This window comes from Cottoperca gobio, chromosome 8, assembly GCF_900634415.1.
Source record: "Cottoperca gobio chromosome 8, fCotGob3.1, whole genome shotgun sequence".
Classification (NCBI taxonomy): Eukaryota; Metazoa; Chordata; class Actinopteri; order Perciformes; family Bovichtidae; genus Cottoperca; species Cottoperca gobio.
The window spans coordinates 16,617,648-16,643,880 of record NC_041362.1 but is presented as its reverse complement, the minus strand read 5'-3'; the positions used below and the strand labels follow the sequence as shown (position 1 = coordinate 16,643,880).

The 26,233-nt window shown below is 43.5% G+C and overlaps 2 protein-coding genes across 2 annotated transcripts; both read right to left on the bottom strand.

Annotated features, from left to right (window-relative positions):
• Positions 1-4,942: 4,942 nt before the first annotated feature.
• On the bottom strand, positions 4,943-7,650 carry nol12 (nucleolar protein 12). The gene is made up of 6 exons (XM_029437969.1): positions 7,455-7,650; positions 6,868-6,973; positions 6,721-6,769; positions 6,469-6,614; positions 6,197-6,297; positions 4,943-5,426 (listed from the first exon to the last, which is right to left on the bottom strand). The coding sequence occupies exons 1-6, from the start codon at positions 7,586-7,588 to the stop codon at positions 5,228-5,230; spliced, it is 735 nt and encodes a 244-aa protein (XP_029293829.1). The 5' UTR covers positions 7,589-7,650; the 3' UTR covers positions 4,943-5,227.
• Positions 7,651-8,600: 950 nt separating this feature from the next.
• On the bottom strand, positions 8,601-26,111 carry srebf2 (sterol regulatory element binding transcription factor 2). Its single transcript, XM_029437691.1, has 21 exons — positions 25,761-26,111; positions 21,630-21,747; positions 21,319-21,586; positions 20,494-20,686; positions 18,581-18,738; positions 18,143-18,295; positions 17,766-18,038; positions 17,519-17,633; positions 17,289-17,440; positions 16,923-17,130; positions 16,615-16,790; positions 15,742-15,991; positions 15,429-15,598; positions 15,111-15,282; positions 14,301-14,418; positions 14,092-14,201; positions 13,436-13,568; positions 13,151-13,322; positions 12,354-12,530; positions 11,245-11,356; positions 8,601-11,069 (listed from the first exon to the last, which is right to left on the bottom strand). The coding sequence occupies exons 1-21, from the start codon at positions 25,849-25,851 to the stop codon at positions 10,855-10,857; spliced, it is 3,534 nt and encodes a 1,177-aa protein (XP_029293551.1). The 5' UTR covers positions 25,852-26,111; the 3' UTR covers positions 8,601-10,854.
• Positions 26,112-26,233: the final 122 nt, after the last annotated feature.

The window sequence follows — 26,233 nt, the reverse complement described above, 5'->3', positions numbered from 1 at the left end:
ATACTGAGTAGGGGTTTCATGGCCTCTCCTTCCAGGAGACGAACAACGGCTGTCACGACCTCGACTGCCACTGACAATGCTTGATTCAGTCTTACGGAGCACAGACGGACTTGTGTCATATCCTCGTCTGGATGGAGACACGTTGGGGCTTTCATGTTCTTGATGATTTAGTCCATTCTTAGCTGTTGGGTTACGTAGCAGAGCCTGGCTTTCAATATCGTATCCTTCTCTTATGGGGGAGCCACAGCGTCCCCGGTGTCCGTTTAGAGACATAATTGATTCAGATTTACGAAGGGGGGATTGACTAGACGAGCTGTAATTTCTCCTTGGCGGTGAATATCTGTGACTGTCACACGGACTGTCAGAAGTTCTCCTAGACGGAGGAGAAGTACAATTATTGCGCCCGCGTCCATGAGATGAACCGGGGGTGATTTCAGCTTTGCGAAGAGACATTTGGCCTGAAGGTTTAGATTCCTTCCTTGAGGGAGATGAGCTTCTGCTGTCACGGCCCCGACCACTCAAAGACCCACTTGCTTCAGTTTTCCTCAAGGCACTCCTAAAGTCAGATACTGTGTTGGACTGGGACTTGACTGAACCAGTAAATGATTTAAAGTTTCTTGGCAGAGTTCCTGACTCAATACGTTGCCCATATGTGCCTTGCAAGGAGTTTCTGGACACTGGCTCCGTCCCATGGGACCGTCCTCCACCATCAAAGTTATGCCTGCTAAGGGAAGTAGTGGACTCACTGCGTCTGAATGGTAGGTTCCCACGTGAGGGAGATGTAGAGCGAGATTGGAGAGCTGAGCCTTGCCTTGAGGACTCAAAACGTCCTGACTGTTGAAAGGAAGAGACCTGAGAGGAAGGGTTTCCCCGGCTATATGAACTGCTGAAACCTTTTCGCCCGGTTGAGGCCAGCGACTCCGCTATCTTAAAAGGAGTAGGACTCGGAGAGCGGGGGCCGACTTGTGCCTCAACCTCAACGGCAATATCATAGGGGTGAGGAGGCGGGATTTCCACAGGCAGGTCGTCATTTAGAGCATCCGGCGTTTGCCTTTCAGAGGCCACACCAAGATTAGGGTTTCTGAAGGGGATGGTGTCTTTGGGCTCTACGCTTCTGCTGCTGAAGATAGGATGTCCTCTCTCCAAATGACGGTAAGGAGAAGACGGGCTGTTATCACGGAGTGATTGGCCACCCGCTGCCCTGCCCAAGGAGAAGTACCCACTTTCCCGCTTCTGTCTGTCTTCTTTTAACCCTGAAAGAAAAGAGTCACACAGTGTGACAGAAATAGAAATAAGGAGGAGTAACAGAAATAAGAGATGCACACATCAAAGATCAACTACTGAGCAACTACCAGCGGTTTCCTGACACAAACGAGCTATATTGTATTACTGATAATTGCTCTGGGACACCTCAGCTGGTGACATCAAACAGTATTGCCAAGTAAAGAACACCATTAGCTGTAACTGGATATGGATTGGTCAAGTGCAGTAAGTCATATGTTTACTGACGGCTCGGTCTACTGGTGCGCAGCACTCCTACGTATCCTATCTGCCAAGAAATTAATGAAGCACTGGGCAAAAGTATACAAGGTCAGCTTTCATGTACCTGATTGACTACTGAAATGGTCTCTGCTCCGAGCTTCGTCCATCCATGCCCGAGGGTTGGGCCGATGGGGTGGAGGGTCGAGCCGGGTCATGCCGAGTTTGGTTGAATGGCGACGGATCGGCAGGTATTCGTCCTCTGCACTGACGGAGCCACTGAACTCTTGGTAGTCGCTTTGGTCACGACAGCTATGTGGAAGAGAAGAACAATGACGAGATGTAGAGATGGAAAGGCGAGAGATTGAGACAAACAGTAGGAGGCAAAAGAAGGAAGAGAGATTACACTTACATTAGTATAACATGAATGTTTTAGGTCAGAGAACATAGAGAATATAACTAGTACTGTGGTGAAAATATAGCTCACTAAAACACAAACAAATATAAATTATAGTGTACAATTCTAGCTCTCCTAAATGACTTATTATCACCATCCAGTACGCCTACCTGTCAGTGCTGTCGTCGTCGTCCCCGTCACAGATATAAAGCTCACAGTCGGGGCTCAGGATGCAGAAAGAGCTCTCCCCATAACCCACACGGCCTCCAATGACATCACAGTAGCTGCTCACCACCGATAGACAGTCAGAATCCTCCTGATAGGGCAACAAGGTAAGACACGGGCCAATCACAATGTTGCAGCAAACTCAATCTCTCTTTGAGTGACTGATGTCGCTCTTGACAATGATTATATCTCCTAAGAAAGTCAATGCTTACCAAAATGCAAATATGACACCCGTAACAGATAAGAGATTTTGACATACACACTGTCTTACGAATGCAGATACATAAAAATCCTACATCTGTCTGTCCGGCTCCATCTCCTTGAGTAAAGAAAGGGTTAGCTGTGTCCTTCCCCTCTGTCCTCTCTGACACACACTCACATGTTCAGTCTGCTGTTCGATTAGGGTTACACCTCTGTAACTTGATCTGGATCATGGCTTTCCTCATTAATATTTCATCACTTTTTTTTTCTTGCCGTAAAGACTTCTCTAAGCCTTAAGATGTCTTAGAAAGGATCTCAAACTGTGACTTCACTGTCTGTAAATGTCTGAAACTGGCCCCCCTGCAACTTCCAGGAAACTACAGGTGGGTTATTACAATGGAGCTATACTGGTACAATATATGTACTATAATATAATACTGTAACCAGACAACTGTGGTTATATCATGGAAAAAGGATAAATAGAAGAAAGTAGAGTTGTCACAGTTTAAATATGTATAGAAACATTCCCATCCCTTTCTGTACGTTGCCCCTCTGTCATACAAGTGATTCCCAAGAGGGTAGTAAGTGATCCAGCTTCATTAATTTGTAATAGGAGCCACTGCCTCCACCCTTCTCACTCTCCATCTCTGACCTTTTCTTTAATTTACTTACAAGCAACATAGACTCATACATGTTCTCATGAACTGTGTTTACATACGGACTGTGTCAAATTAAAAGATGCTTGATTTCTTCACAAAAACCCAGAGAAACACTGACTGTTGAGTCAATTGAGAAGTGCTTTTCTCTACTTAAATAGACAATTTTCTATTTAAAAAATATTATATCACATTGTGCATTATTTCTGAACTGCAATGCAGCAGTACCTCATTCTGTTTCCCCTTCACTTAGCATCTTTCCACTGTCTTGCTGACTTCACCTGTGACTTCTAATGCATTCACCTTTCTTCGGGTCCAGCTAATCCCATCACTCTGCACGTATTCTACTCCTGCCATCCCATCTCTACCCTGTTACCTAACTGCTCTGTTCACCTCCCCTCTTCCGCTCTTCTTTCTTACCTTGCTGGTGTCTCTTTCCTCTGCCTGGGATGGGATCGGTGTTAACAGCACTCCTTTCCCTGATCCAAACCCAGTGACAGCCCCTGTTTTGGCCCCAATTCCAGCCTCTGCTGTGGATTTCTGCTGCGGTGCTGCCTCGGCAGCGCTGTCCCCTGCGCCAACGTGCAGGTGCCTCTGGCGCAGGCAGTCATGGCAGCGGGAGGGGTCGAAAATGTTGGGCTGGAACTTGGGGCAGATGTGCTCCTCGCTGGAAAGGGGCATGGTGAGTCTGAATGGGGAACCTGCCCAATCATGGCATCCCTCAGAGAAAACTGGGAAACAACAGCAGGAGTGCAAGGGGCAGTATCACAAATAACATTTCTATGAGTATGAAGACGTCTGTTGGAAATGTATCTTGCACTTCCCTTTAATCACTTTAAATGTATGTTCTGATGCTAAAAGTTGATATTTTCAGAGCATCTTCCACAACAAAGTGTGAGATGAAATAGCTAAAACCAAGGCTATTATTTATCTTGAGATTAATAAAACCTGTATGTTGTTGGGTCTGGCTGTGACACTAAATTACTGGAGACAGGTGTAAGCACAGAGCAGCAGCTATGAATCAATACTAAAGAGGATCTTTTTTTTCATTGTTCATGGAAGATCTGTAGCGGAACTGTGAAGGCAGGTGATAACTAATCACACTGGAGGACAGTGAAACACAATCCAGTCAGGACACTCTCAAAGCTCCCCCAGAGTAGCATTACTACTAACCAAAAGCCCATTGCACTGTCATCTACCAGCTTTTACAGCCACCACAGCCTCTAGAAATGTAAGTCCTATTAAGACAGTAAAATGTAGGATAATGAAAATATGTATATTTTTAAATAGAAATTATAAGAATTGATGAGCATTACCTGACAAGAGGCTCCCGCTGTCAGCTCCACTTTGTCATAATGAGTCCGAGGACAAACTGCCCATCAGACCCTCATCGGGCACATGCCTCCTCTTCCCCATGCTCTCTATCCTCCCGAGCTGCCAAACCCTCAAATCAATCCGATTGGCTGTTCTGACAATGAGTGAAACTAAAGCATCCATGACGGGCATGGTGGCTCTCAGTTAACACAGCGGAGACCATGAAGCACATGCGCACCCAGAGCCACCATGGAGCCAGTAGCTCCTCTATTGAGCGGTTGTATTAAATATCATGGGCTTTAGAAAGCGAAATGAAACGCTCATGCTAGTGACAGCTGGCACGCGCTGGCTCAGGTTAACGTAAATAAATAAACACTGGTTAGGTGGGGGTATAACATACATTCACATTGGCTGTGGGCTATAAGGTTCTCCAATAAGGAATAAGCTGGAGGAGACACATCGGTTAGTTCACCCTTTAGATCTCTCTCACACACACACACACGCACGCACGTAATGCTGCGTGCGCTATGAGGAAACACAGAGCTAAGGGTTGATTTCCTGATGTTCTAGAGAGGATGTTGACTACAGCGTCAGTTAAACAATAGTAAGAAAAGAACTTCCACACACAGCACACTGACAGCTGGTGAGATGTGGCTTCATCACACGGTCACTTATTAGAAATCTTTTATTTAATGAAAATGAAGGTAAATACAGTTCAGTTTGTATACTTTTAAGAAATAACACTTCAAAATCAGTTTGAGCACAAGATTTCAAGAGGCAGATACAGTGGGAAGTGTTGAGCGGTCATGAAAGTCGGTCCAGCGCGGTACACTGAACGTCCACGTCAGCTTGTGTTCATTTTACAAACGTATACACTTTCCGCCCAAACACAGGAGCATAAATACTCCGAAGTTCGCCTGTGGGATTCTGACACAAGAAGTCTCTTCACAGTCTTTCACTTCCGATGATGCACCTTTTTCCCAGTCATTCGACGTCTCCGCCACTTGGTTGTCCTCCCGGCTCTGTTTTTCCCCTCCGTGGCACTCTGCTTCTTGTCTGTCTGACGGCCTCGTACACTTCGGCCTTCCTGCTTCCCTTTCCTCTTCTGCTGCTTGCTGGTGACCGTGTTGAGCGACGCAGAGAGGGTGCGGATCCTGTAGCAGCAGGGGAGAGAAAAAAAGGAAATGCAGCTGGAGTGAGAGAGGCTGGAGGAAGACGCGCAGACAAACAGAAGAAACATCTGAAGACAGCCGTTATGTCACCACTGACTCAGGTTACCTGTGCATTCATTATCAGTAGTAGTATAGAACGTGATCCTTTGATTTCCATATTTGATGTCCCAGGAAAGGATAGAGGAGCTTATTACAAGATCGCAAACTTTATAATGTTGTTAGCATGGAGGCTGGTTCTGCTGAACAGGAAAAACCTGCAACCTCACAGTTACATGTGAAGGTAAAGATGTCACACAGCACCAAAACTAAAGAAACTCAGCTTTATACTTCCTGGATCTGCATACAAATTTGAGAAAATGTGGCGTCCCTTCATGGACTATGTTGAATCTAAGCTTTAGATGGATAGACGTACTAAATCTCCTCATATGTAATTTGCAGACATACAGTCAGTGTCATTATTTTGGGACACACCGCATTAATTAATCTTTTTCATATAGAATTCTTAAGCCCCCCTTTAGAAATTTCTGGGGGGTTTTCTAAATCTTTTTTTCAGTCCTCTGTCAAAAAACAATTTATAATTATCTCCTCTTTGCTCTTTTGTTTGTAAAACGCAAACATGTTGTAACTGAAAACCAATAAACACACAATAAAAAAATACTGACAAGTTGTCAAAGCCCAGTGATGTCTGGCCAAAATATTCAATTTATGAAAAGAAAGACTAATATGATGAACATGCATGATGAACAGCTTACTTTTTGTTCATGATTGGATTCCCAGCTTTTCTTGGCATTGCTTTTGTTTCCTCCTTCACCTCCCCCTCCACCTTTTCTTCATCCTTGCACTCCTCATTAACCTTGAACGCAAAGATTCTCAGTGTTATTGGAGTTGTATTGCCACCAGTATCATTATTCCTCAATAATTTAAGTATCAATTACTTACAGAGACTGTACAGAGCTATAAGCAGGAAAACCGTCATAATGATCAAATATCTTATGTTAAGATAATTTGAGGTTTTACTATTTACCTCACTTGCTACGGGTCCAAGCAGGTGAGCCCCTGAGAGGTCAAGATCACTGATGGTTGTCACGGTGACGGTGTGGTTGGGGTGATCGTACTGCACAGACTCGGTTGTACCGGTTATCACATCTTCCAGATCACCTTCAGCCTCCGCTGAGAGACGGAATTAAGATGGGAGCAAAAAAAAGCAATAAGCACAGATTCTCAAGTGTAACAAATCAATAAAACACCCAGTGAGAGACGGTTTCCTTTAACTCACTAAGAGCGTCTGTCCTCTCCTTCAGCAGCTTGATGTATTCCTTATGCCTCTGAAAGCAGATATTAAAACACATCATCAGTACGTCCTTTCTGTACCGGTTCACACCAAGACAGATTTTAAGTTTGCACTCTTTAACGTTACACTTACTTCTTCTCGGACTCTGATCTGCTCTTCCTTGATTTTCTTCCGAATTTCTGACACTGCTATTTTCCTCCTTTCCACTTTACGTTTATGGAAACCAGTTAAATAGTTCCTGCCAGGGCAGAAGAGGAAGACACTTAAGAAACAAGTCACCTTTTTAAATCTCTGTAGGTTTGTGTAGCATAAAATCTAAATAGGACAGCAATTATAACAAAATCAAACTTGTGAGTCAAATAAATTCTAATTAAACCTTGTGTTTAATATTCAAATTGACATGTTTGTCAGTATAATCATAAAAATATGTTTAAATAGCTTAATTTATTTGAAGTAGAATGAAGTTTTGGAAAAGCTATACTTTAAATACTGTTGAACCTCGTCAAAATGTAATATATCTGCACTTTAGTTTTATTCTGTTATAAAAACCTATACATGACATATATTGTGGATGACGTAACAATGTTTTACAAAGTAACACAAATATTTGGTAGAAAGCTAATGCTAACTTGATATTAAGTTAGTTACGTGCCGACTAACGCTAAGATGCTAGCTAACATCTGTAATGTGTTACAAGTTCGCTCAGTAGATACACTTACTGTCTCTCGTTGTCGTCAAACGTTACGATGCATTTGTTTTCTCTTTTCTTGGATCCGGACTTAAATGTACCCTTTTGGGGAAAATTGTTGTGCTTTTTTGTATTTTTCATGTTGTGCTTTTTTGTATTTTTCATGTTGTGCACGTGAGTTTACCCTACAATACTTCCGGCTTCTGCTACTGAAAGTACGTCTTTAATTATGTCCGACTGAAAACACGTATTTAGAAGACTCAAAGGTTCCGCACGCAATAAACATTTAGGATAGCGTATGCTTTTTTGTTGTTTCAGACTGTACAGTGAGTATAATCACATCTCACCTAAAATAAACACTCTTGTTTAAAGATGCACTATTGTTGCTGGTCCGGTCACCTTATCTTATTGAGACATGAAAATGAATATACCACCTTAAATGAGGTCACAGAATCAGAATCAGAATTTGGTTTATTGCCAAGCAGGTTTTCACATACAAGGAATTTGCTTTGGTGTGGAATAGTGCATACATAAACACAGTAGAAAAATAAGAGCAAATACAGAAATATTATTAAAAAGAAAACTTCTATAAAATACAAATAAAAAAAAATTGTGTACAAGAAATATAAATAGGCTATAGAAAAAAGAATGTACAGAATGTAATAAAAATATGTACAGTATATCTTAATTAGAAGTGGAGGAGCTGTACAATAGTGGTAGTAGAATAAAAGCAGACATGTGCAATTTTGTAAAATGTGTATTTTTGGTTAATTATGATATGCCTACCTCGTCTTCATTCCTTCTCCTTTAAAATTATTTTTTCTTATTTGGTATTTGCACTGTCATGACTCCTCCGACAACTTTGTGGTGATCTGATGTTTTCCACTCCCTCCAAGTGGCAGGAACTCATCATGCCACCTCTCTCTGTGCATTCTTGGTAGTGTTTCACTTACACCGATGAGTCCAGTGTTCATCACTTGACCCCACAGAGTGTAGGAAAGAGGAAACAAATAAAATTACTGCAACCATCGTTTTAGAATGGCATTCACACCCACATTAAGATGAAACATGCTCTCTAATTTCTTTCTGATTCTGTGGTTGTATTTTTGCTTCCCATTGTACATATCCACGACCAGTATACTTGTACCCCTAAAAGATCACACACACACACACCAACCACTGTCATGTGTTGTTTTATTACAAAACAAACATCAAAATGAACACAGAAAGTAAGACAATAACACACATAAAGGGGAAAGACAAAGAAATACAATTGTAACATAATTATAATGATAGCAAAAATACCAGACTGCCGATGGCTGGCTGAGCATTGCGTAATTCTTTGCACACTTTCACTATTCAGGAAAGATCATTCAAACTGAAGTATTTTCAGGACTCTTAAGGTTGCTAACTTACACCTTGGGTTGACCTGGAAGAGAGAGTCCTGGACATTTCTAATAGCACACATGTGTGTTTGCCTGCATTTTAAAAACAGCAACAAAAAAAAGAGCGAGTCTAAAATATCAGGCTAATTGTTTTAACGCCGGCTTCCATAAAATACACATCTTCCCATTAGATATTCTCTTTCTGACAGTTTCCGACCCCAGGCTGCTTTTATCGAAAATGAAACAATAACAATGACATAACTACAAAACTGCTCCCTTCCCCCTGAAAAAGCATTTATAATAATATTACATAACCATTAAATAAGAAAACCAGAGCACAGAAACAGAAACGTCTTCTCATGTTAAAGTCCACAATTACAAATAAAAAGCAAATTCGACGAAGGTTTCGTAAAGATACAACTCCTCCATCAATCCAAATATGATGAAACATATTAAAATAATTCTTTACATTACGTCAAGGCCATTTTGCTTGAGAGCTTTACGTCATAGTTCGACATCACTTCACAAGGAATACTATTCCTCACTTTCATCAGTGTGTTCAGACCATTTTTACTTGCATGTATCTTAAAGTGATACGCCAGCCGACATCTTTTGAGTACCTGACACTTACTGCCTGTAGGCTTGAAAGGCGGATTAGAAGGATGGACAGCAGGCACTCTTATGGATGTTTGATGCTTTTTTCTGCTGGGAAAACCATTTTTAAAGCCTCCTAGCAAGGCAAAAGCAGGCGACTGTTTGATAATAAAAAGAGTTTTGGTTGAAGTATCACTTTAAGGATCTACTGCTCAGTTCTTAGACCATCATAACCAGAATCTGACAGGAAAAGAATTACGAGCCAACCTCGACATGTTGCGGCGCTTTCTTTGATGTGCGTCTCCTCTCAAGCAGAAGTAAGAATGTCCTCTTTAATCTACTTCTGTTTATCTACTTATGTACAACCTATATACAATCACATTGTGAGTTTGTATGCAATTAATTTAATATGTGATGTGTATATGCATCGTGGGAATGCGTGCACGTGTGTGTGTGTGTGTGTGTGTGTGTGTGTGTGTAGGCATTTGCAAACTTGTCTGGCCATGTTTTGCATCTGTTATTTAGATGTTCTGCAAATCCAATAATTTCCCCCCCATTTCCTGTTTGACAGTAAGAAGCACGTCAGCAGTAGCTGTCTGTCATTCTTCGACAGCAAGTCAATACCTAAAGTGCTGTACTGCTGCATGCCAAAGTCGAAATAAAGCAGCTCCGCAAGGTGTATTGGGAATGACGCTGCATTGGGTTGAAGCATCGGTGGTATCCTATTTTGCTCCACAGTACAGTGCTGGCATTGTACAGTGTATGAGGTAGATAAGAAGAGACACTACTCAGCACTGTATGGTTAAAAGCAAGCTAGTCTATCTGTCTACATCTTACAGCACAGTCATGCTCAACAGACCATGGCTGTCTGTTCCTGAATACTCTGAAGCTTGCAAGTTTAATGAGACATTACACAGTTACTGAAGCACTCACATTGCCGTGTGCCAATAATGATTGTACAGCTTGGTATCCTACAGCTAATCAATGCACTGCTGCATTGCATTCATTTAAAAACAGCTATTAGATAATGGTCCCTTTTACCTTCGGGGCCTATTTAACCTGATTTCCCTCAGTGCTGTTAAAAATGAGGCAGTAAGCCAGCGTGGTACCGTTAATGACCGGAAGGTGGCATGATTGTGCTGCAACAATGAAACTAAGCATCGAAAAGGAGCAAATGTGGAGCATTAAGTGTTGCAGCTGCGGTGTGGACACAGTGACAGTCTGTGTGTGAGAATAGTCCTTGATTAGGATGAGGGTGTGAATGCAGGTTGTTCGGTGGATGGGTAGCCTGGTTTACGTCTTTGTATGTATGAAAGCAAATTACAGAGTTTATTGTATTGTGAGTAGCCCTAATGTGTGTGTGTGTGTGTGTGTGTGTGTGTGTGTGTGTGTGTGTGTGTGTGTGTGTGTGTGTGTGTGTGTGTGTGTGTGTGTGTGTGTGTGTGTGTGTGTTCAGGAGGCAGCGATCGTCGTGCCCCCGCTGAGGCGCAGAAGGATCTGCTGACAGTCCTGCAGGGACCGACGGTCTCCAACCCGCTCCAGGGTGCGCTTGGCCTCGGCCAGCAGGCGGGCGCGATGTCCGGGCGGGGTTAGCAGGGGCATGGGCAGGTGGCGGCAGGCTAGCAGGATGGCATGAGCCCTCTCCCTCTCGCCCAGGACGCACTCACCTTCTCATAGCAGCAGAGGGGAGGAAAAGAAGAAGAAAACTACATGTTAGTGTACATTTTGGTGTGTGTGTGTGTGTGTGTGTGTGTGTGTGTGTGTGTGTGTGTGTGTGTGTGTGTGTGTGTGTGTGTGTATGTTTGCTTCAATGACAATGTTGTCTGTACTCTAAACCCTTACCGGCTGTTAGGGAGTTGTGTGTCCTGCGTCGGAGGTTGTGCTCCAGCAGCTGGTGCGTCCTTGTGGGACTGGCTCCGGCCATCAGCCTCACTGTGGTCTCATGGAGAAACACCTGCAGGAAAGAGAACACAAAGGCATCAGGTTGTCATCACCCAGTATTTATAGGTGTTTGTCGGAGGGCTTTTGGAGCAGAAAAACATTGATCCTTCGCCCCACATACAGCATACCACCAGGGAGTTCTACAAGAAATATTTCTCCTTTCTTGTAAAGTGCCTCTGAGCATCAAGAGTGAAACAGAAACACAACAGAAACTCATAATATACGAGTCAGTTCATTTGGTCTCAGTCTTGCACAAGTCAAAACATAACAAATGATCACCAACCGCTGTGAAAGCAGGAGTTGTTAAAGACCCCCCAGCAACAGTAATGACTACTCCAGTACATTTTACAAGTATGATTGATGGTATATTAAACTGCGGTGAGATTTCTGCAGCTGGTAAGAGCGGGAGAGAACTTGATTTCCAAGACGGATTCATTAAATGGAGTTTTGTCACGAACAAGATAAGCAGGTCCCCACTGATTTCTGGGCTGATCATCAGCGCAGCAGAGCCGTCGTTGACGTGCCAGCAACATAACAACTATTATTAGTTTTAGCATAAATCTCGTTACAGCTTTACAAATCTGGAGAGTTGCCTACTTTTCAATATTATATCATTATAAATCAATAATTTGGTTTCTTTGGCTGAAAGCTAGACAATAAAAGCTGATTTAATAACTAATCTAACATCTTGTTATGGGCATTTGTCCATATCTTGGAGATGTGAAGAGATGCATGAGCAACACATGAATCGTAAACATGAATCTGAGGGTGCATATTGCCAAATTGCTGCAGGAAATACAATATGGTCCAGGTCAGAAAGATGAATCTCTGGCACTTATCTGAAATGCTCTGGCTCTTGTTGTGTTGTCACTTCAGAAAAACAACCAGAACGAAGGTTGTTTTCCCATCCTATATTTTTTAACTCTTGTTTCTTGCAGCTTTCGACAACTTATATGTTATATAAAATATAAAGTCCTGAACATATCAGACTTGATGTAGTGACGGTGTACCTTGTGTTGCGCCTGTCTGTAGCACTGTGTGAGCTTTCTGAGCGCGCTGAGGTCCCTCTGGAAACCAGCCAACTGGGATCCAGGGGCCGGGCCAGGTTCTCCATTACTGCTGCCTCCCCGCTGCCATAAACTGGTCCTCAGGGTCAGCAGAAGGTCACAGATCAGGAGCTCCACCCCCTTGGAAGAGAAAGAAGGCAAAATGCTGTTTGGTAAGACGCATCATTTGAAAAGAAACAGATTTATTATTTGCTACTATGGTTGGATTATAATTTTAAAGGGATGCATATGAGACCGAAAGTGTGATTCAAATACGGCATCAAAACCACGACCCACCGACGACAATCAAGCCCCATCAACACCAGGGCATCCCGCCCAGCATGCATGTCAAAAACTCAAATGAACATCATGATTTTCAGTGTCGTCTAATGTGAAGCTGTGGGGCGTGTCGCGGGTGCGTGCAGATTGGGGAGGCCTCTGTATTGCACTGCAGACACATTGCACTCTGCTTCAGGATCATGCAATGCAACTACAATGCACCACAGCCACCTCCTGCCACACACACACACACGTCAGCCTGCCCCCAACTGAGCATGCAGTGTGTGTGTTCGCATGATGAACTCCTGAATGCATGAACTTTAGTGCGGTTAATTGAATGTGAAACATTCAGCCTAAAACAGATTTTTGGTGTCAAAAGCCAGACAGCAGCCGAGATAACATCCCAAGCACTCCAACCACAGACTCAGAGCTGATTTCATCTCCAGTGTTTGGAGTGCTGTGAGGGATTCTTTGTTCGCTACCTTGTTCAGCCAGTTCCCAGTCTGGACGAGGGGCACCGAGATGCTGGAGCGCAGGTAGCTGCTGGCTCTGTCGCAGTGGGACAGGCAGGCTATCGCTCCTTCTCCCTTCAGAGGGGACAGACTCATCTGAACTGCCTTGCAAAGCAGCAGCACAGCCTTGGGAAGAGGGTGGCTGAAACAGAGAGGAGGACAGTGAGGACGGTTTCTTTTAGAGATGAACGTTTGGATCAGAATTTAGTGTTTCGTCACATTTAGACCTACTGAAGCAAGTTTTACTTCACTTACTCGAGAGTGTGTAGAGCCCTCGGCATCCGCTCTGCTTCTGCCAAAAGTGACCTCACTGCGACATCGTCGCCCTGCAGCCAATGCACGGTAGCCTTCAAGACCAAAGCCCACCAACGACTCACCGGGTCTCCAACTTGCAGGAAGAAGAGAGGAACATTGTGTGTCAAAAACAATAAGGACAAACTCCGGTCTAAGAGTGGACTTTTTATTGTGTCCGTGAGAGCTTTTCCTTGTCAAGCTTTAATTGTAACATGAGAGATGACATGATGGTTAGGATCCCCGTCTTTTAGTCTCTGCTCTGTGTCTCCTGCGGGATCAAACTGTGTGATGACATAAAATGCTTTGTGTGCAGAACGTCTCTGAAAGGCTCCAGCTAAATAGGAGTCGCCTGAACAGATTGTCAATTTACTCATTTCCATTGCAAGTCATTTATTACCACAAATCAATCCCAAAAAGTTAATCCCAAAAGCCAAATTGGTTGTCAGTGTCTGCAAATAGAGCAAAGAAAATGCAATTATGTTGACAGTAATAACTCTGATGGCTATCGGGCTAAACTTCACTAGAGATGGGTGGAACTCTTCTGCTCACACAAACAGCCGATGTGATTCATGCCTTGTTGTGATTGGGCAGGGTTGGTCTGTCGTCGCTATTAATACCTGGAGAGGTGGTGTGATTGGGAGGAGTTGAGAAGGGAGGAGGAAGGGAAGGAGAGTCCTCTGTGCTGCTGTTCAACAACTGGAGGAACTCCAGGGCACTGGAAAACTCCCTGAAAGAGAGACAAAAAAAAGAACAGATCCAGGGTTAGTCAATAATTTACATCAAACTGTCAAAAACATTAAAAACATGGCTGGTACCCCTGCCTTACCCAGAGTCGGTTTTGCGTTTGCTTGCTTCAGAGTCGCTCTGTGGCTGGATGAGGGTGTGAACGGCTCTCTCCAGAAGCTTCCTGCAGAAACAGCGGTGCAGCTGGGCGATGGGGTCAGCTGCAGGAAGATCAGAAAGGGAAACAGAGACAAGAAGTTCAATTACAGCACACAGCAATTGTTATTTACATATTCTTCAATATCAAATAACCAGTACTTCAGAGATAAAGGGAAAGACTGATTGAAATATATATAAAAAAAACTATATATAAAAAAAAAAAAAATAAAAGAAAGAAAGAAAGAAAGAAAGAAAGAAATATATATATATATATAAATTGTCTATACAGACATTCAGTAAAAAGCTATTAATCATTTACAAATGATCCGTTGTTAAGCATCTGGATTGTTCAGCACAACTAAAGAATCACAATATTCATTCAAGGTATATAAAAGATCAACACAATGAATCAATAAGACAATCCAGTCAATATGATTCACTGTTATATCCATCTATTTTCCAGGGCCAGCTCAGATTTAAGTATCATCGCTAGAAATAAAAAGCTGGAGTAATACCTACAATTAAAAGGTTCTATTTTATCTCCCTTAATAGAAAGTTCATCTCGCGATATGATTAGGACTTCCTAAAAAGCATGAAGTCATGAGTTAATCTTGGGTTTGAAAAATATGTCTAACAAGAAACCAATTACAACTTTTTGTTTGTTTTGGAGTTAAACTTAGAAAGAGAACAAAATAACAGAGAGAAAGAAAAGAGAAGTAAAGCGTCTGGGCCGACTCCTATATTCATGTCATACCTGGGTCTCTCTGAGAAGAGTACACCCCGTCGCTGCTCTCTGACTTCACCGACCAATCGCAACTCAGGAAGAACTGCCTACCCAGCGGGGTGAAGAGCCAGCGCAGGCAGTCGGGGATCGGCTTGGTCTCCGATTGGTTGGCCACACTCTCTGCACAACTCAACAGGTAACCCTGGGAGATACGGACACGGAAGAAAAAGATGCTGATGATTGAAAGAAAACTCATCCAAAGTAAATATCCTTGAAATAATATTGCGATAAAGTGCGTAAATATTCAGAGTGACCACAGACAGAAGATGGATCATGTAAGAGACTTACAGGCAGACAGGAGAGGTGGTGGCCCAGCATGGTGCGCAGAGCTGTTGCCGCAGTGACATAGATCTGCGTGAGCTGGGCGAGGGCCATCTTGCCTTGTGCGCTCTCGCTGAGGTTGACAGCGCTCAGAGACACGGACAGAGCCCACAGGCTGCTGCGCTGAGGAAGCTTTCCTGCAGAGAGAGAGCAGAAACTGTGTGACTGCATGTCAAAGTGAAAGTAAGGAGCAACATTGATCTGTTGTCATTAATATAATGTAGTTGTAGAGTCACTTATGTAGATTTGTACATGAGCCCACTTTGTTCTCAACACTCACCTGTGAGTTGCAGCTGGCTCAGTCGGTGGTAAACTAGCGCTGCGTCCTTCGCACTCGTCCTAGCCTCCTCCCCCTCGTGCTTCCCCCCAACCTGGTGAACTAGCCAACCCAGAGGAGTGGGACGATGCAAGACGTAGCGTATCAGGTTCCAGGACAGCGAGCAGACCAGGTCCAGATTGGTTGAGGGAAGAGCTCTGGTCAACACGGACAGGCAGGTTTCTAAACTGGCCATTCCTGCGGTGTAATCTCCCTGCAGCAGCGAGGGGAAGAGAAAGATAATCAGTGTTCGGTGAAGACTGACTATCTAAGAAGGAGGGCGATGAAGGTCATTAGATCTGAGCGCAATATGAACAAAATGCTAAAAATAAACCCATGCAGGAACAGGCGGGCTAAACTGAGACATCAAAACGGTGAGAATCAAAGCAAACTATGTGAAGTGAGAAATCATTAAATAGAATATTCCGAACACGAGAGAAGAAGAAGTGGATCCAATATTCACACTGTTACATGAAATGTGTGCGTGATATTATTTTTTTCCTATATTTGGAAATGCAACTTTACTCTTTCTTTAGAAGTTTCCTGAAGAAAAACAAATCTTATGCAAACTACGATTAGAAGAATGCTAAACTATTAGCAACAATATTGTAGCCGGCCAGAGCCTGGATTCACAGTATGTCATCTTAAAAAGGGCTTTACAGGCCAGAATTGACGACAAAATGCCTATCCTGGGGACCCACTTACAATATACGTACATGTTGTATTCACGCATAAATATTAGAGAACGGTTATGATGGAAGTTTAGCCCAGTATTGCCAAAAATAAATGGCCTCCCTCACTTTTAAGGCTTGTTATGAACCTCTGATCTGTACTCACCCTGTTGAGATGCAGGTCGGCTTGTTTGCGATGCCTCCAGAACGACACAGATTTTGGCGAGTGAAGGGGTGTGACAGGCTCCCACAGGTAGAGCACCCTAACACAGCCCCACACGGCTCCCACCCCGCTCAGCACCCACACCATCACCCACGGCAACAGGCACCGCAGCCAGGATGCTGGAGGTCGAGAAGATGTGAAACATGCGCTAAGGTCATTACGCATTTTAGAATACTGTATCCTGCTGCGTCACAAATTCAATCATGACTTCGGCATGAACCCTGATAAATAGAGGGGTCAGCCCTGCTCACCAAAGTCCTGCGTGTGAGTTGGGAACCACCAGACGAGCGTTCTAGACGGGCCGTGGCCCGGAGATAGCCCGGGGCTCCCTGAGGCCTCAGAGCCCAACAAAGATGGCAGAGGGTTCAGAGACAGGCAGAAGAAGGTCAGGGCGCAGAGGAGCAGACGAGAACCGTCCATCACTCCAACCGAGGAGGGCGAATCTGGCTCGCTCTTCATCTGCAAGAACGGGTTCACAATCATGTCAGTTATTAAATAGTCCTTGTACAGAATGCTTTGGCAACACTGTCTTTAATCATGGTAACATATGGAAATGCTATTTAAGTCTATTTCTTTTGTCTTTAATAACTACTACTCTAAAACCTAAGATGTGTTACCTGCTCGTGATCCAGCAAGGGGCTGCCTGGCTCTGAGTCCACACAGTAAGGAGAGAACTGGGGAGGGGAACCAGAACCAGAGTCCGAGGCTGGAGGTGACATCATCACTATTTCCTCTTTCATATCCACATCTTCAGACCGAATCACTGGCTCTGATGGAGAGAGACTCGATGAAATCTCAGGTTGATACAGATCACGCTCCTCTTATAACAGTAATGTAAAACCCTTACTGTTCTTCTGGTTGCCCATCTTAAGGGACAAGTTCTCCTGCCGTAGTTTCTGGTTGACCTGTTGCAGGTATTTAATGTAGTCAATGGCCTTCTTCAGCACTCCTGACTTGTGCATCTGGGAAGAACGGCACGAAGGATCAAATATCTAAGAGTGAAGTCAGTGGATTCCTTTACGAATTTAAACACGAAAGCAGTTCACGTTAAAGTTGTAATATAATGTCACTGTCCCACTGTTAAAATCACTAACCTTGGCGTCATTGCCCATGACCAGGTCTCTGAGCTCCAAGATCTTGTCGTTTATGGAGGAGCGGTACCTCTTCTCGATGATGTTGTGTGTCGTCCTCCTCTCGCCCTCCTTCACCACCCCCCCCGGGCCTATGACTCCCATCATCTGGCTTTGCTCCATGATGGATCTGGCTGCGTTATTGCCGTGGGCGGAGCCTGCCTGTAGCTGTTTGATTGGCAGCTTGTCTCCCAACATAACGGGGACGGTTGTCAGGATGTTGCTGCTCATCAGCGTCTGGGGGACGGAAATCAATAGCAGTACGTGAGTCTTCAGTGTGGGACCAAAATTGTGACGTTATTAACAACCAAATAGTAAAATATTGAATGCTAGCTGTATACCGGGACTTGCAGAGCTGTGCTCTGCATGGGCGTAGTCAAGGTGGTGATCCCGGTGGGGCTCTGCATGGTCGACAGCACCTGCGTGCCGTCCGGTTTGAGTGTTGTCAGAACCAGTGAATCTGTCTTCAGAATCTGAGGCTGCTGGACCAGAACCTGATGGAAAGACGTCCAAAGGTAAACGCAAGGTTTTTAATGTTTGTTTAAAGTAGTTTAAAAAGGTCTAATGAGTGCTCAGATCTGCTGGGCCTCTACACCAAACATTATGAAACAAAATCATTTGTGTATAAACCATCTTTTGCAGTAATAAGGGTAAGATCGTCAGCTTTGTTGAAATATTGATCTTTCATTACCAGATATCAGCTATTAAACACATCACTTACCATTTGGACTCATTTTCTGACAGTAAACTGTGATTACTCATCCGGGGAGGTTACTCACAGGTAATTGCTGCATCTGTTGCTGCATAGTGTGGACTGTGGGCGCAGCGGAAAGAGTCTGGATGGTCTGACAGGTTGGAGTCAGAACACGCTGGTGCTGTATGGTCATTGGTTGGAGCTGTGGCGACGTCATAATGCTCTGCATCTGTGGTTGGAGGACTGGGAATGGGAAACAAGATGGTGGCTGATTTGTCTGTCAAATTCAAAATACTCTGCAGATCCTAAGAGCAAACAACATTATTGCGGCAACTTGTTAGAGGATTAGAGGACATTGTACTGCATAGGGCTGGGCGATATGGTTTATGAATAAAATCTCCATAGTTTTAGGCTATGCAGCAATATACGATATATACATCTCCATTTTCTCTCTAAAATAACATAACTGTTTGATTTAAACCTTTGATGCCTAGGATCATTGCTCTGTGGAAACACTCTGAGGTGGTGTACCGTCACTGTGAAGGCAGATTAGTCTTTGGAAATGTATTAAGTTGCACTAATTATTTAAAATCAATTTCTCTCTGATGATGTATTTTAAACTACTGCCTGCAAACTGCATTTCATTCATTTGATTTATTTAATATTTATTCATTTTGTTTATTTATTTATTATTGACGCTTTTATTTTTTGAATTCAGTTCTTACATACTCTTACCGTAATGCCTACTATACAGACCAGACTGGCATCGCGTCATCGCCAAGGCCATGTCCCCTTCTGGTGGATAGAAAGCAGAAGATCCTATAGATGTCAATGCAATGTTTTGCACACCGTAAACAACGAGGGGTGACCTAAAACATGGTGGCCACTACCCAGAATGCAATGCACCACGACGTCGTTGCCCCTTCTCTATTAACAGGTTGGTTATTTACAGACAACATTTAGCCCAACGATACCTTGTGTTTCAATCAAACATGTACAGATGTCAGGATAAGCAATATCCGGCCATTGTGTTGAACCACGTAGACGAGGAAGGACTGAAGGGGCGTGACGGCGATCGAACTTCTTTTATTAGACTAGATTTGCCGCAATATAATTATTAGACATGTCTCTAAAACAAACGTTTGTTTAACAAGAAACAAATGCATAAAAAATATGTCAAAATTATAATCCAAAGACACGTCAAATTGCATTGACATCTATAAAGATCTTCTGTTTTCTATCTCCCAGAAGTGGGCGTGGCCTTGACGATGACGCAATGCAGGTCTGCTCTACACAATTACCGCAAAACAACGTGGCGGAGAGTTTGACCGAAGCTGGCGTCTTTCATTCCCATTTCTGAACATTTTTCACTTTCTCCAGGCTCTTTTGCATAAAGTTGAAAAATCGCAACTTTATGCAAATGAGCCCGTCCAGGGGGACGCGGCTTGGCTGACGAAACTTGGACAAAGCTGTCACATGAGGCAAAGTAGTTCTAAAATGAAACAACCGTCAGCAGTGGCATGGCCTATTTCTCGCCTCAAATGTTTTCAGAAACAGATTTAGCTAGTTTTTGAGCAGGCCGCCATATTGAATTCTTATTTGAAACGGCGGGAAGAGAACCAGGGACAAAACAGGTACGTTCCACGATAGGGCCGGTCGAGTGGAGCAGAAGCCCCTGACTGCAGTGTGCAATTCGGGGCAGGAGAGGGCGAGAGACGCGAAACACCAAAGAGAAACTCATGGCGGCGGCTTAAAGAAATGATGTGACAATAACAATGAACTGTAATGTAATGTGAATTGTACTCGTGATTGTTCGCGATATAATCATTTACTACATCCCATGTAGAACAAGCCGCAATACATCCGAGTATATTCAATTTATCACCATCTCTAGCACTCTATGATGAACTGAATCTGAAAATACCCAAACATTGACCACTTCATGAAAACTACTTCATACATTCAACAGAACACCCTCCTATTCCTCTCTTTAGTTACCTTGGAAACCAGAAGAATGGTTCTGGTGGCAGATGACGGGGCTCTGGATGAAACGTGACTGTCCGCCGTTGGAGGCAATCATCACGGTTTGGGCCGCCTGGGTCTGGATGGGCAGCTGCGTCTGGCTGTGGGTCTGAACCAGGGTGTGGACCGGGAAGCTCTGGGTCTGCATGGGGATGCCCTGAGTGTGCATCTGCATTCAAGTAAAAACAATACATTTCATCTCAACATGCATTTTCCCCTCGGAGATTATTAAATTGATGCAACATAAGAAAGTTCATCTTTTTTTGGATATACTTTATGGGGAAAAGGTATTTCAGTCAAGATAATAAACTACATCTGTCAGGCTGACTAGTTTTGCTGAGACGAGCACTGCTGTTCGTAGGCACGCTGGATAGTATATTTTTACAGACCGTCAGGACTCTGACATTTTTTTCCTGTCAGCAAAAGCTTTTTTAATATTGATGGCAAAACAAAAAACAAGTAAGAAAAATGGATCCACATCGTCTCCACAACAGACAATGAAATCACAGCTGGAGAGGCAGGCACCTTGCAAACAACCCGACTCAAAACTGCAGCGCTCGTCCATCACTGCAGCACTTTTATAGCCCCCAGATACAAAACATAACCTTGAATACAGCTTTCAGTCTGATACATAACCGCCCATAAAACCAACTTATCCTCCTGAAACTAGTGGTAGTTTTCTACTAGTAGTAATAATAATAATAATAATAATAATAATAATAATAATAATAATAATAATAAGTTAAATGTGAGTTATTGTGTCAAACAGTTTTTGAATGTGGAAGTGGTGAGAGTTGATACCTGGATGGTGGGCTGGACTGTCTGTTGGGGCTGAGGCTGGATGGGCTGGACCACCTGAGGCCGTGGCTGGAGGAGCGGAGGGCTGCGGGTCACATGCACCTGCACTGTGGAGACGGTGGTGGGGGAGGGGGTCTGTACCGGAGTGAGGGGAGGGGTGAGGGGTAAAGACTGGGGAGACAGTGTCAGGGAGGGGGCAAGGCTAACTGTGGAGCTCTGGTAGACAACAGGGGTCGGTGTCTGTGGAGTTTGGGGAGTTTGGGGAGTTTGGGGAGTTGAGGGGGTTTGTGGGGTTGTGGGGTTGTGGGGGTTGAACGGCCGGTCGCGGAGCGGTGCTGGCGCCCCCACTCTGTCCAGAGCCTGCTGAGGTCATCTGATCCTCAAACAAGTCTGGGAAATCCCCCACCTGGTTACTGACAAACTGCAGCATCTCTGAGGAGAGAAACAGAATGGATATGGATATTATATTAATTGCCTTTACTCACTTAGTCATTATATCCACATTACTTAATACCAAGAAGTAGAATTTTAATAAGAAAAGAATTTACACTCCGTGTTGCGTGAGTAAAAGCAGACTGAATGATCACCTGCAGATCAACATATTGCAACATTAGGACCTTGACTCCCTATAAGGTCAGACCTCAGCTACTTCTAAGATTACAGTACCAGAAATTAATAATCTATATATTGCTGTCCCAAGTGTCCTTGAGAACTCTTCGATTAAACTTAACATAGGGTGGTAAGGTTGCCCTAATGTAGATCTGGCTGAGATGTATAAATGCAGTTTATTGCTTACAGATAAGACGAGTAAAGCCCGGAGAATTTCATGGACTGGTCTTGAATTGGCACATGCACACACAGAGACGCTACCGTTCTGGCCATAAACCAATGAAATGATTGTACAGAAAGCAAAAGGCCTTTAAACAGATAGCCTTGAAAAAGGTGTGTAGTAATCTTACTGATGGCCCAGAAAGACAATGGCAGCAAGGTGAGAAAGCACTTCAGTAAAGACCTGGTGGATGGATGCCACTATAATGATGATGAATGTGCTCCTGTTGTTAAACACAGGTGTACACTACGTTAAACACCAACTAATACCACTCAATAAATGGTTCCTTACGGACAGTAGACACATAACTTATGTGTTATGTGTCAAAAACATACAACATATATACTCAGTTGCCAGTTTATTAGACCCACATTTGTAAACCTGCAACAAATCCCCTCCTCATTAATATTAGTATTTTAAGTTGACAGGTATGGTCATGTCGTCCATCTTTATTTACAGTCTATGGTGAGGAAATGTTTGCTAGACTTCAAGGATACACAAAATGTGCTTTTGTTTAGTCTTCTACCCTCATTGATATAAACGGGGTTTATGCTCCGTCTGTTTATTTTTGATAAAACAATGTAGGCTCATATAGCTTTTGAATTGAAACCCCCCCCCCCCCCCCCCAAACAATACAATATAATGAAATATATCACTGTCACAGTATAAAACTATGTACACTGTGATAAAAATAAAGAACAATCCATCGCTCATCTCTATTTGGTGTTAGCTTCCTTGTTCACTTTAATGTTTTGACAGCTGAGACGAAAGCAATTTGACAAAGAACAGAAGCCTGGGGTCCATTACTTTGGTAACTCCATGTCCCACAGCACTTTGGAACAACACTTTTGACAACTGCTGTACTGGGTCCATGTGGTGGAAGCAGCCCTGTCTGATCTATATCACTGATAGTACATATAGGTTCAGCCATCAGGGTCAGTGAAGTGTCAATAAACAGAGCCTGCAGCCTTGAACTTAGGTCTCACTGTGCAGCAGAGTGAGACAAGACAATCCAACAGACCACATTCATCGATTGCTTCAGAGTGACATGAACTACACACATACAACTCTAATGACGTTTAAGTTCACATAGAGTTTAATTCCAGTGAGACACCACTGTACTCTTTGACATCAGAGTGACTGACTGCATTTGTCATTTCATTCATTAGAGGCAAGGAGTGGCACTCTGTAAGAGAGTATTTTGATAACTTGTCTAAACGATATCAATCACGCTGCAGTGACGCATGCTTTCAAACAGCTGAGAATGAAAGAACCCGGAAAAAACCCCACAAAAGAGCTCGGGATATCAGAATCTGTGTACGAAGCTGGAAGGTTGAGACGGTAGAGAAATTAAACTTCCTGACAAACATTAGAACATCAAGAGTTCTCAAATGTGTCAGCAACAGCAGCCAACTTCCTGTCACCTCTGACTGTCTGCCATTACTTTGTGCATTACAATATAGTAGAAAACAATGAAAGTGTTTTTATCTGCTCTCTTTTTCTTTTGTCATGACATTACATGACTATAAAAAGTGATTTGATAGGAGGGTCACAAAATTTCAAGGATGTTTGTGGTACTGATGACTAGCCTGGAGGATCATAAACAGCGACAGTACTTCCTCAAATCTGAACACAACAGATATTCATAAAAGGCAAACCTTGAAACGATAAAAGCATAAAAAATATGCAGAATTCCCCTTCAAGCACCAGCTCTGGTGGAGTGTCGGACACAGTTTCAGATACACAACGCCATCGGAGCATCATTTACCAGCCAGTCCTTCACATGTCATATATACATGTACACTTAGCGTAGGCAGACACACTACCATGCACTTGCACACCTCCATGGGGGGCAGACTGTTGATGACAGACAGGACAAAGCAACTCTGACGCCTGAGAGCTTCAGACAAGCTTACACAAAGGGTAAATCAATCAAAGGGGGACAGTTTCCTTGGCGGCAAGGCGCAAAGAAAAATAGGTTATATAACCAGAGCCGCAGTTGCTAAGAGAATAATTGGGAAAGGAAGAATGTAACATGAATATAGGGTCAATTACATGAGCCCTTACAGGGGGCTCTAAGACCTTACACTCGCACACGGCTCATCGGAAGAACAAAGTTAATAACTTTGGGCTAAACCAGCTGCTGCACAGAGAGAGCAATTAGACATATCACCGTCTATCTTAGGATTTTAAATGATGATTTTAAATACACAGTACATCATTAGAGAGGTGGTGCCTACAATTTCAGTAACGAGGGACATTTTGTTTTTGCAGTTTGCTGCTCTGCCTGCCTGATGGGAAAATTGAATTTATCGATGAGACGTGGGCCAAACAGAGACAGAGGGAAGAAACTCCAGTGTGGGCTGACTTTGTTGAAGCTCGCCTGTGAATTTATCAGTCAACCCTCAGGAGTCATTTATCTCTCACACACACACAATCTGTACATTCCTGTTTTTTTTTTCACACAATGATTCAGTGGGATTACATAACTGTGGCCGGGGGTGGTGTCGTCTGCACTGTCCAAGGGCCCTATTTGAAAAGTGAATCAACACCAGCAGACACCACATGCAGCTAGTTTCTGAAACGTTTCATACGGCTGTGTGCACTATCATTAATGTTGGCAACATTATTTTGTTAAGTAGTGTTATAGACAAAAATATAGAATTCAACATTGAACCTCAGTTCATGTAACGCTGTCTGACACACACACACTGGTTCATCAGTCCGGTCTGGTGCCTTGGCATTCAGTAAAATTCCACCCTAGTGGAAATCTGGTGACTCTGCGTTGGCCAGCGTTTCACCAAAATCCCTGTCCTTTCAATATGTGCCAAAGGCTGAAACTTGTTTTGATAAGAGAGAGAGCGAGCGAGAGAGCTCGGATCAGGGATGCTGTTTGTTTTCCGAGTCCCTGCCTTCAGAGAGCAGAACTGGGTCTTTACAAAGATGCTGTCTCACCAACTCAGCTCAACAATTCTGCTGAGTAAGCTTGGAAAAGATGATGAAGAAATTCCACAATAAACATGGAAGTCATGAAGTGTAAATGATAAAACATCTACATGGTTCATCGTATGACTCTTGGCTCACATTAAATAAACATTCAAGCTTGTTGGGCAAGTTGTGCGTCTCCTTCACTGCCCCTATACACAGCTCACTGATGAACGACTGATACCCAGCTCTGCTTCATGGAAATAACACTCTGCCCACAACTTCACTCAACTACTCCACTGAAGCTATCTCACATAGCACGTGTCACATGACAGCTTCCAAACACCACAATTTGCAAAAGATGGTGTGTATATTTGTAATGTGATTTTGGTGTGGAATAAATCTATGTAAATAAAAAACACACACGTCATTCTAAATGTAGCTGAGGCAATAGGAACTGTAATGTCTAATCATCCTAAACTCCCATTTTAGCTTTTTAACACCAGCTGTGTCGTGAATACTTAGAATTGTAAACTTTGTGTCTTGTGCAGCCTTTGCATAACTCATAAACAGAACCTCTCAGCGTGATGAGCATCTCGCACTCACAGCTCTAACCCTGAGCGGAAACAGGCCAACACCGACTCAAGAAACAACTACTTCTAACAGTGTTGACAGTGCCACAACTACTCACCGTCGATGTCTCCCAAGGTGAATTCGTCCCCTAATTCCGCTAAAGTCGGGTCCATGTTCTCCATGGTGGAGATGTACTCTCCGCTGTCCATCCCGTGTGTTAGCACCTCGCCTCCCCGGCTGTCACCGGAGGGTCGCAGGGTGAAAGAAACAAGACCCGCAGGATATTCTGCGGGGTTCAGCGACGCCTTCAACAGTCTTACCAAGTCGAGTAGTTTCTTATTTTCCGGAACAACTGGAAAACAACACTAGAGCCTCAAGAGAGGCAGACTTCTCTGACGATAAAGTAGTTCATACAGATCTATGCTTAAGTCGCCGCCATCTTGTTTTACGCTCATTACGTCATTCACAAACAGACTCTGTGGCCCAAAGGGGTTTCTGATTGGCTGAAACCTATCTGTTGTTGTCATGAGACCAGTCATCATCGTCCAATGAGAAGGTCATTTTTGCCGTGGTCTGATAGTACGTCAACCA

What these genes read in the sequence shown, in the direction of transcription:
- srebf2 (XM_029437691.1), bottom strand. Translation starts at nt 25,851, where the DNA reads ATGGACAGCGGAGAGTACATCTCCACCATGGAGAACATGGACCCGACT. An exon ending in GATGGGCAACCAGAAGAACA is followed by an intron (nt 17,441 to 17,518) that starts GTAAGGGTTTTA and finishes TCTCTCCATCAG; the next exon opens with AGCCAGTGATTCGGTCTGAA. An exon ending in AACTCACACGCAGGACTTTG is followed by an intron (nt 16,791 to 16,922) that starts GTGAGCAGGGCT and finishes CTCGACCTCCAG; the next exon opens with CATCCTGGCTGCGGTGCCTG.
- nol12 (XM_029437969.1), bottom strand. Translation starts at nt 7,588, where the DNA reads ATGAAAAATACAAAAAAGCACAACATGAAAAATACAAAAAAGCACAAC. An exon ending in TTGGACCCGTAGCAAGTGAG is followed by an intron (nt 6,298 to 6,468) that starts GTAAATAGTAAA and finishes TTTGCGTTCAAG; the next exon opens with GTTAATGAGGAGTGCAAGGA. An exon ending in AATCCAATCATGAACAAAAA is followed by an intron (nt 5,427 to 6,196) that starts GTAAGCTGTTCA and finishes CTGCTGCTACAG; the next exon opens with GATCCGCACCCTCTCTGCGT.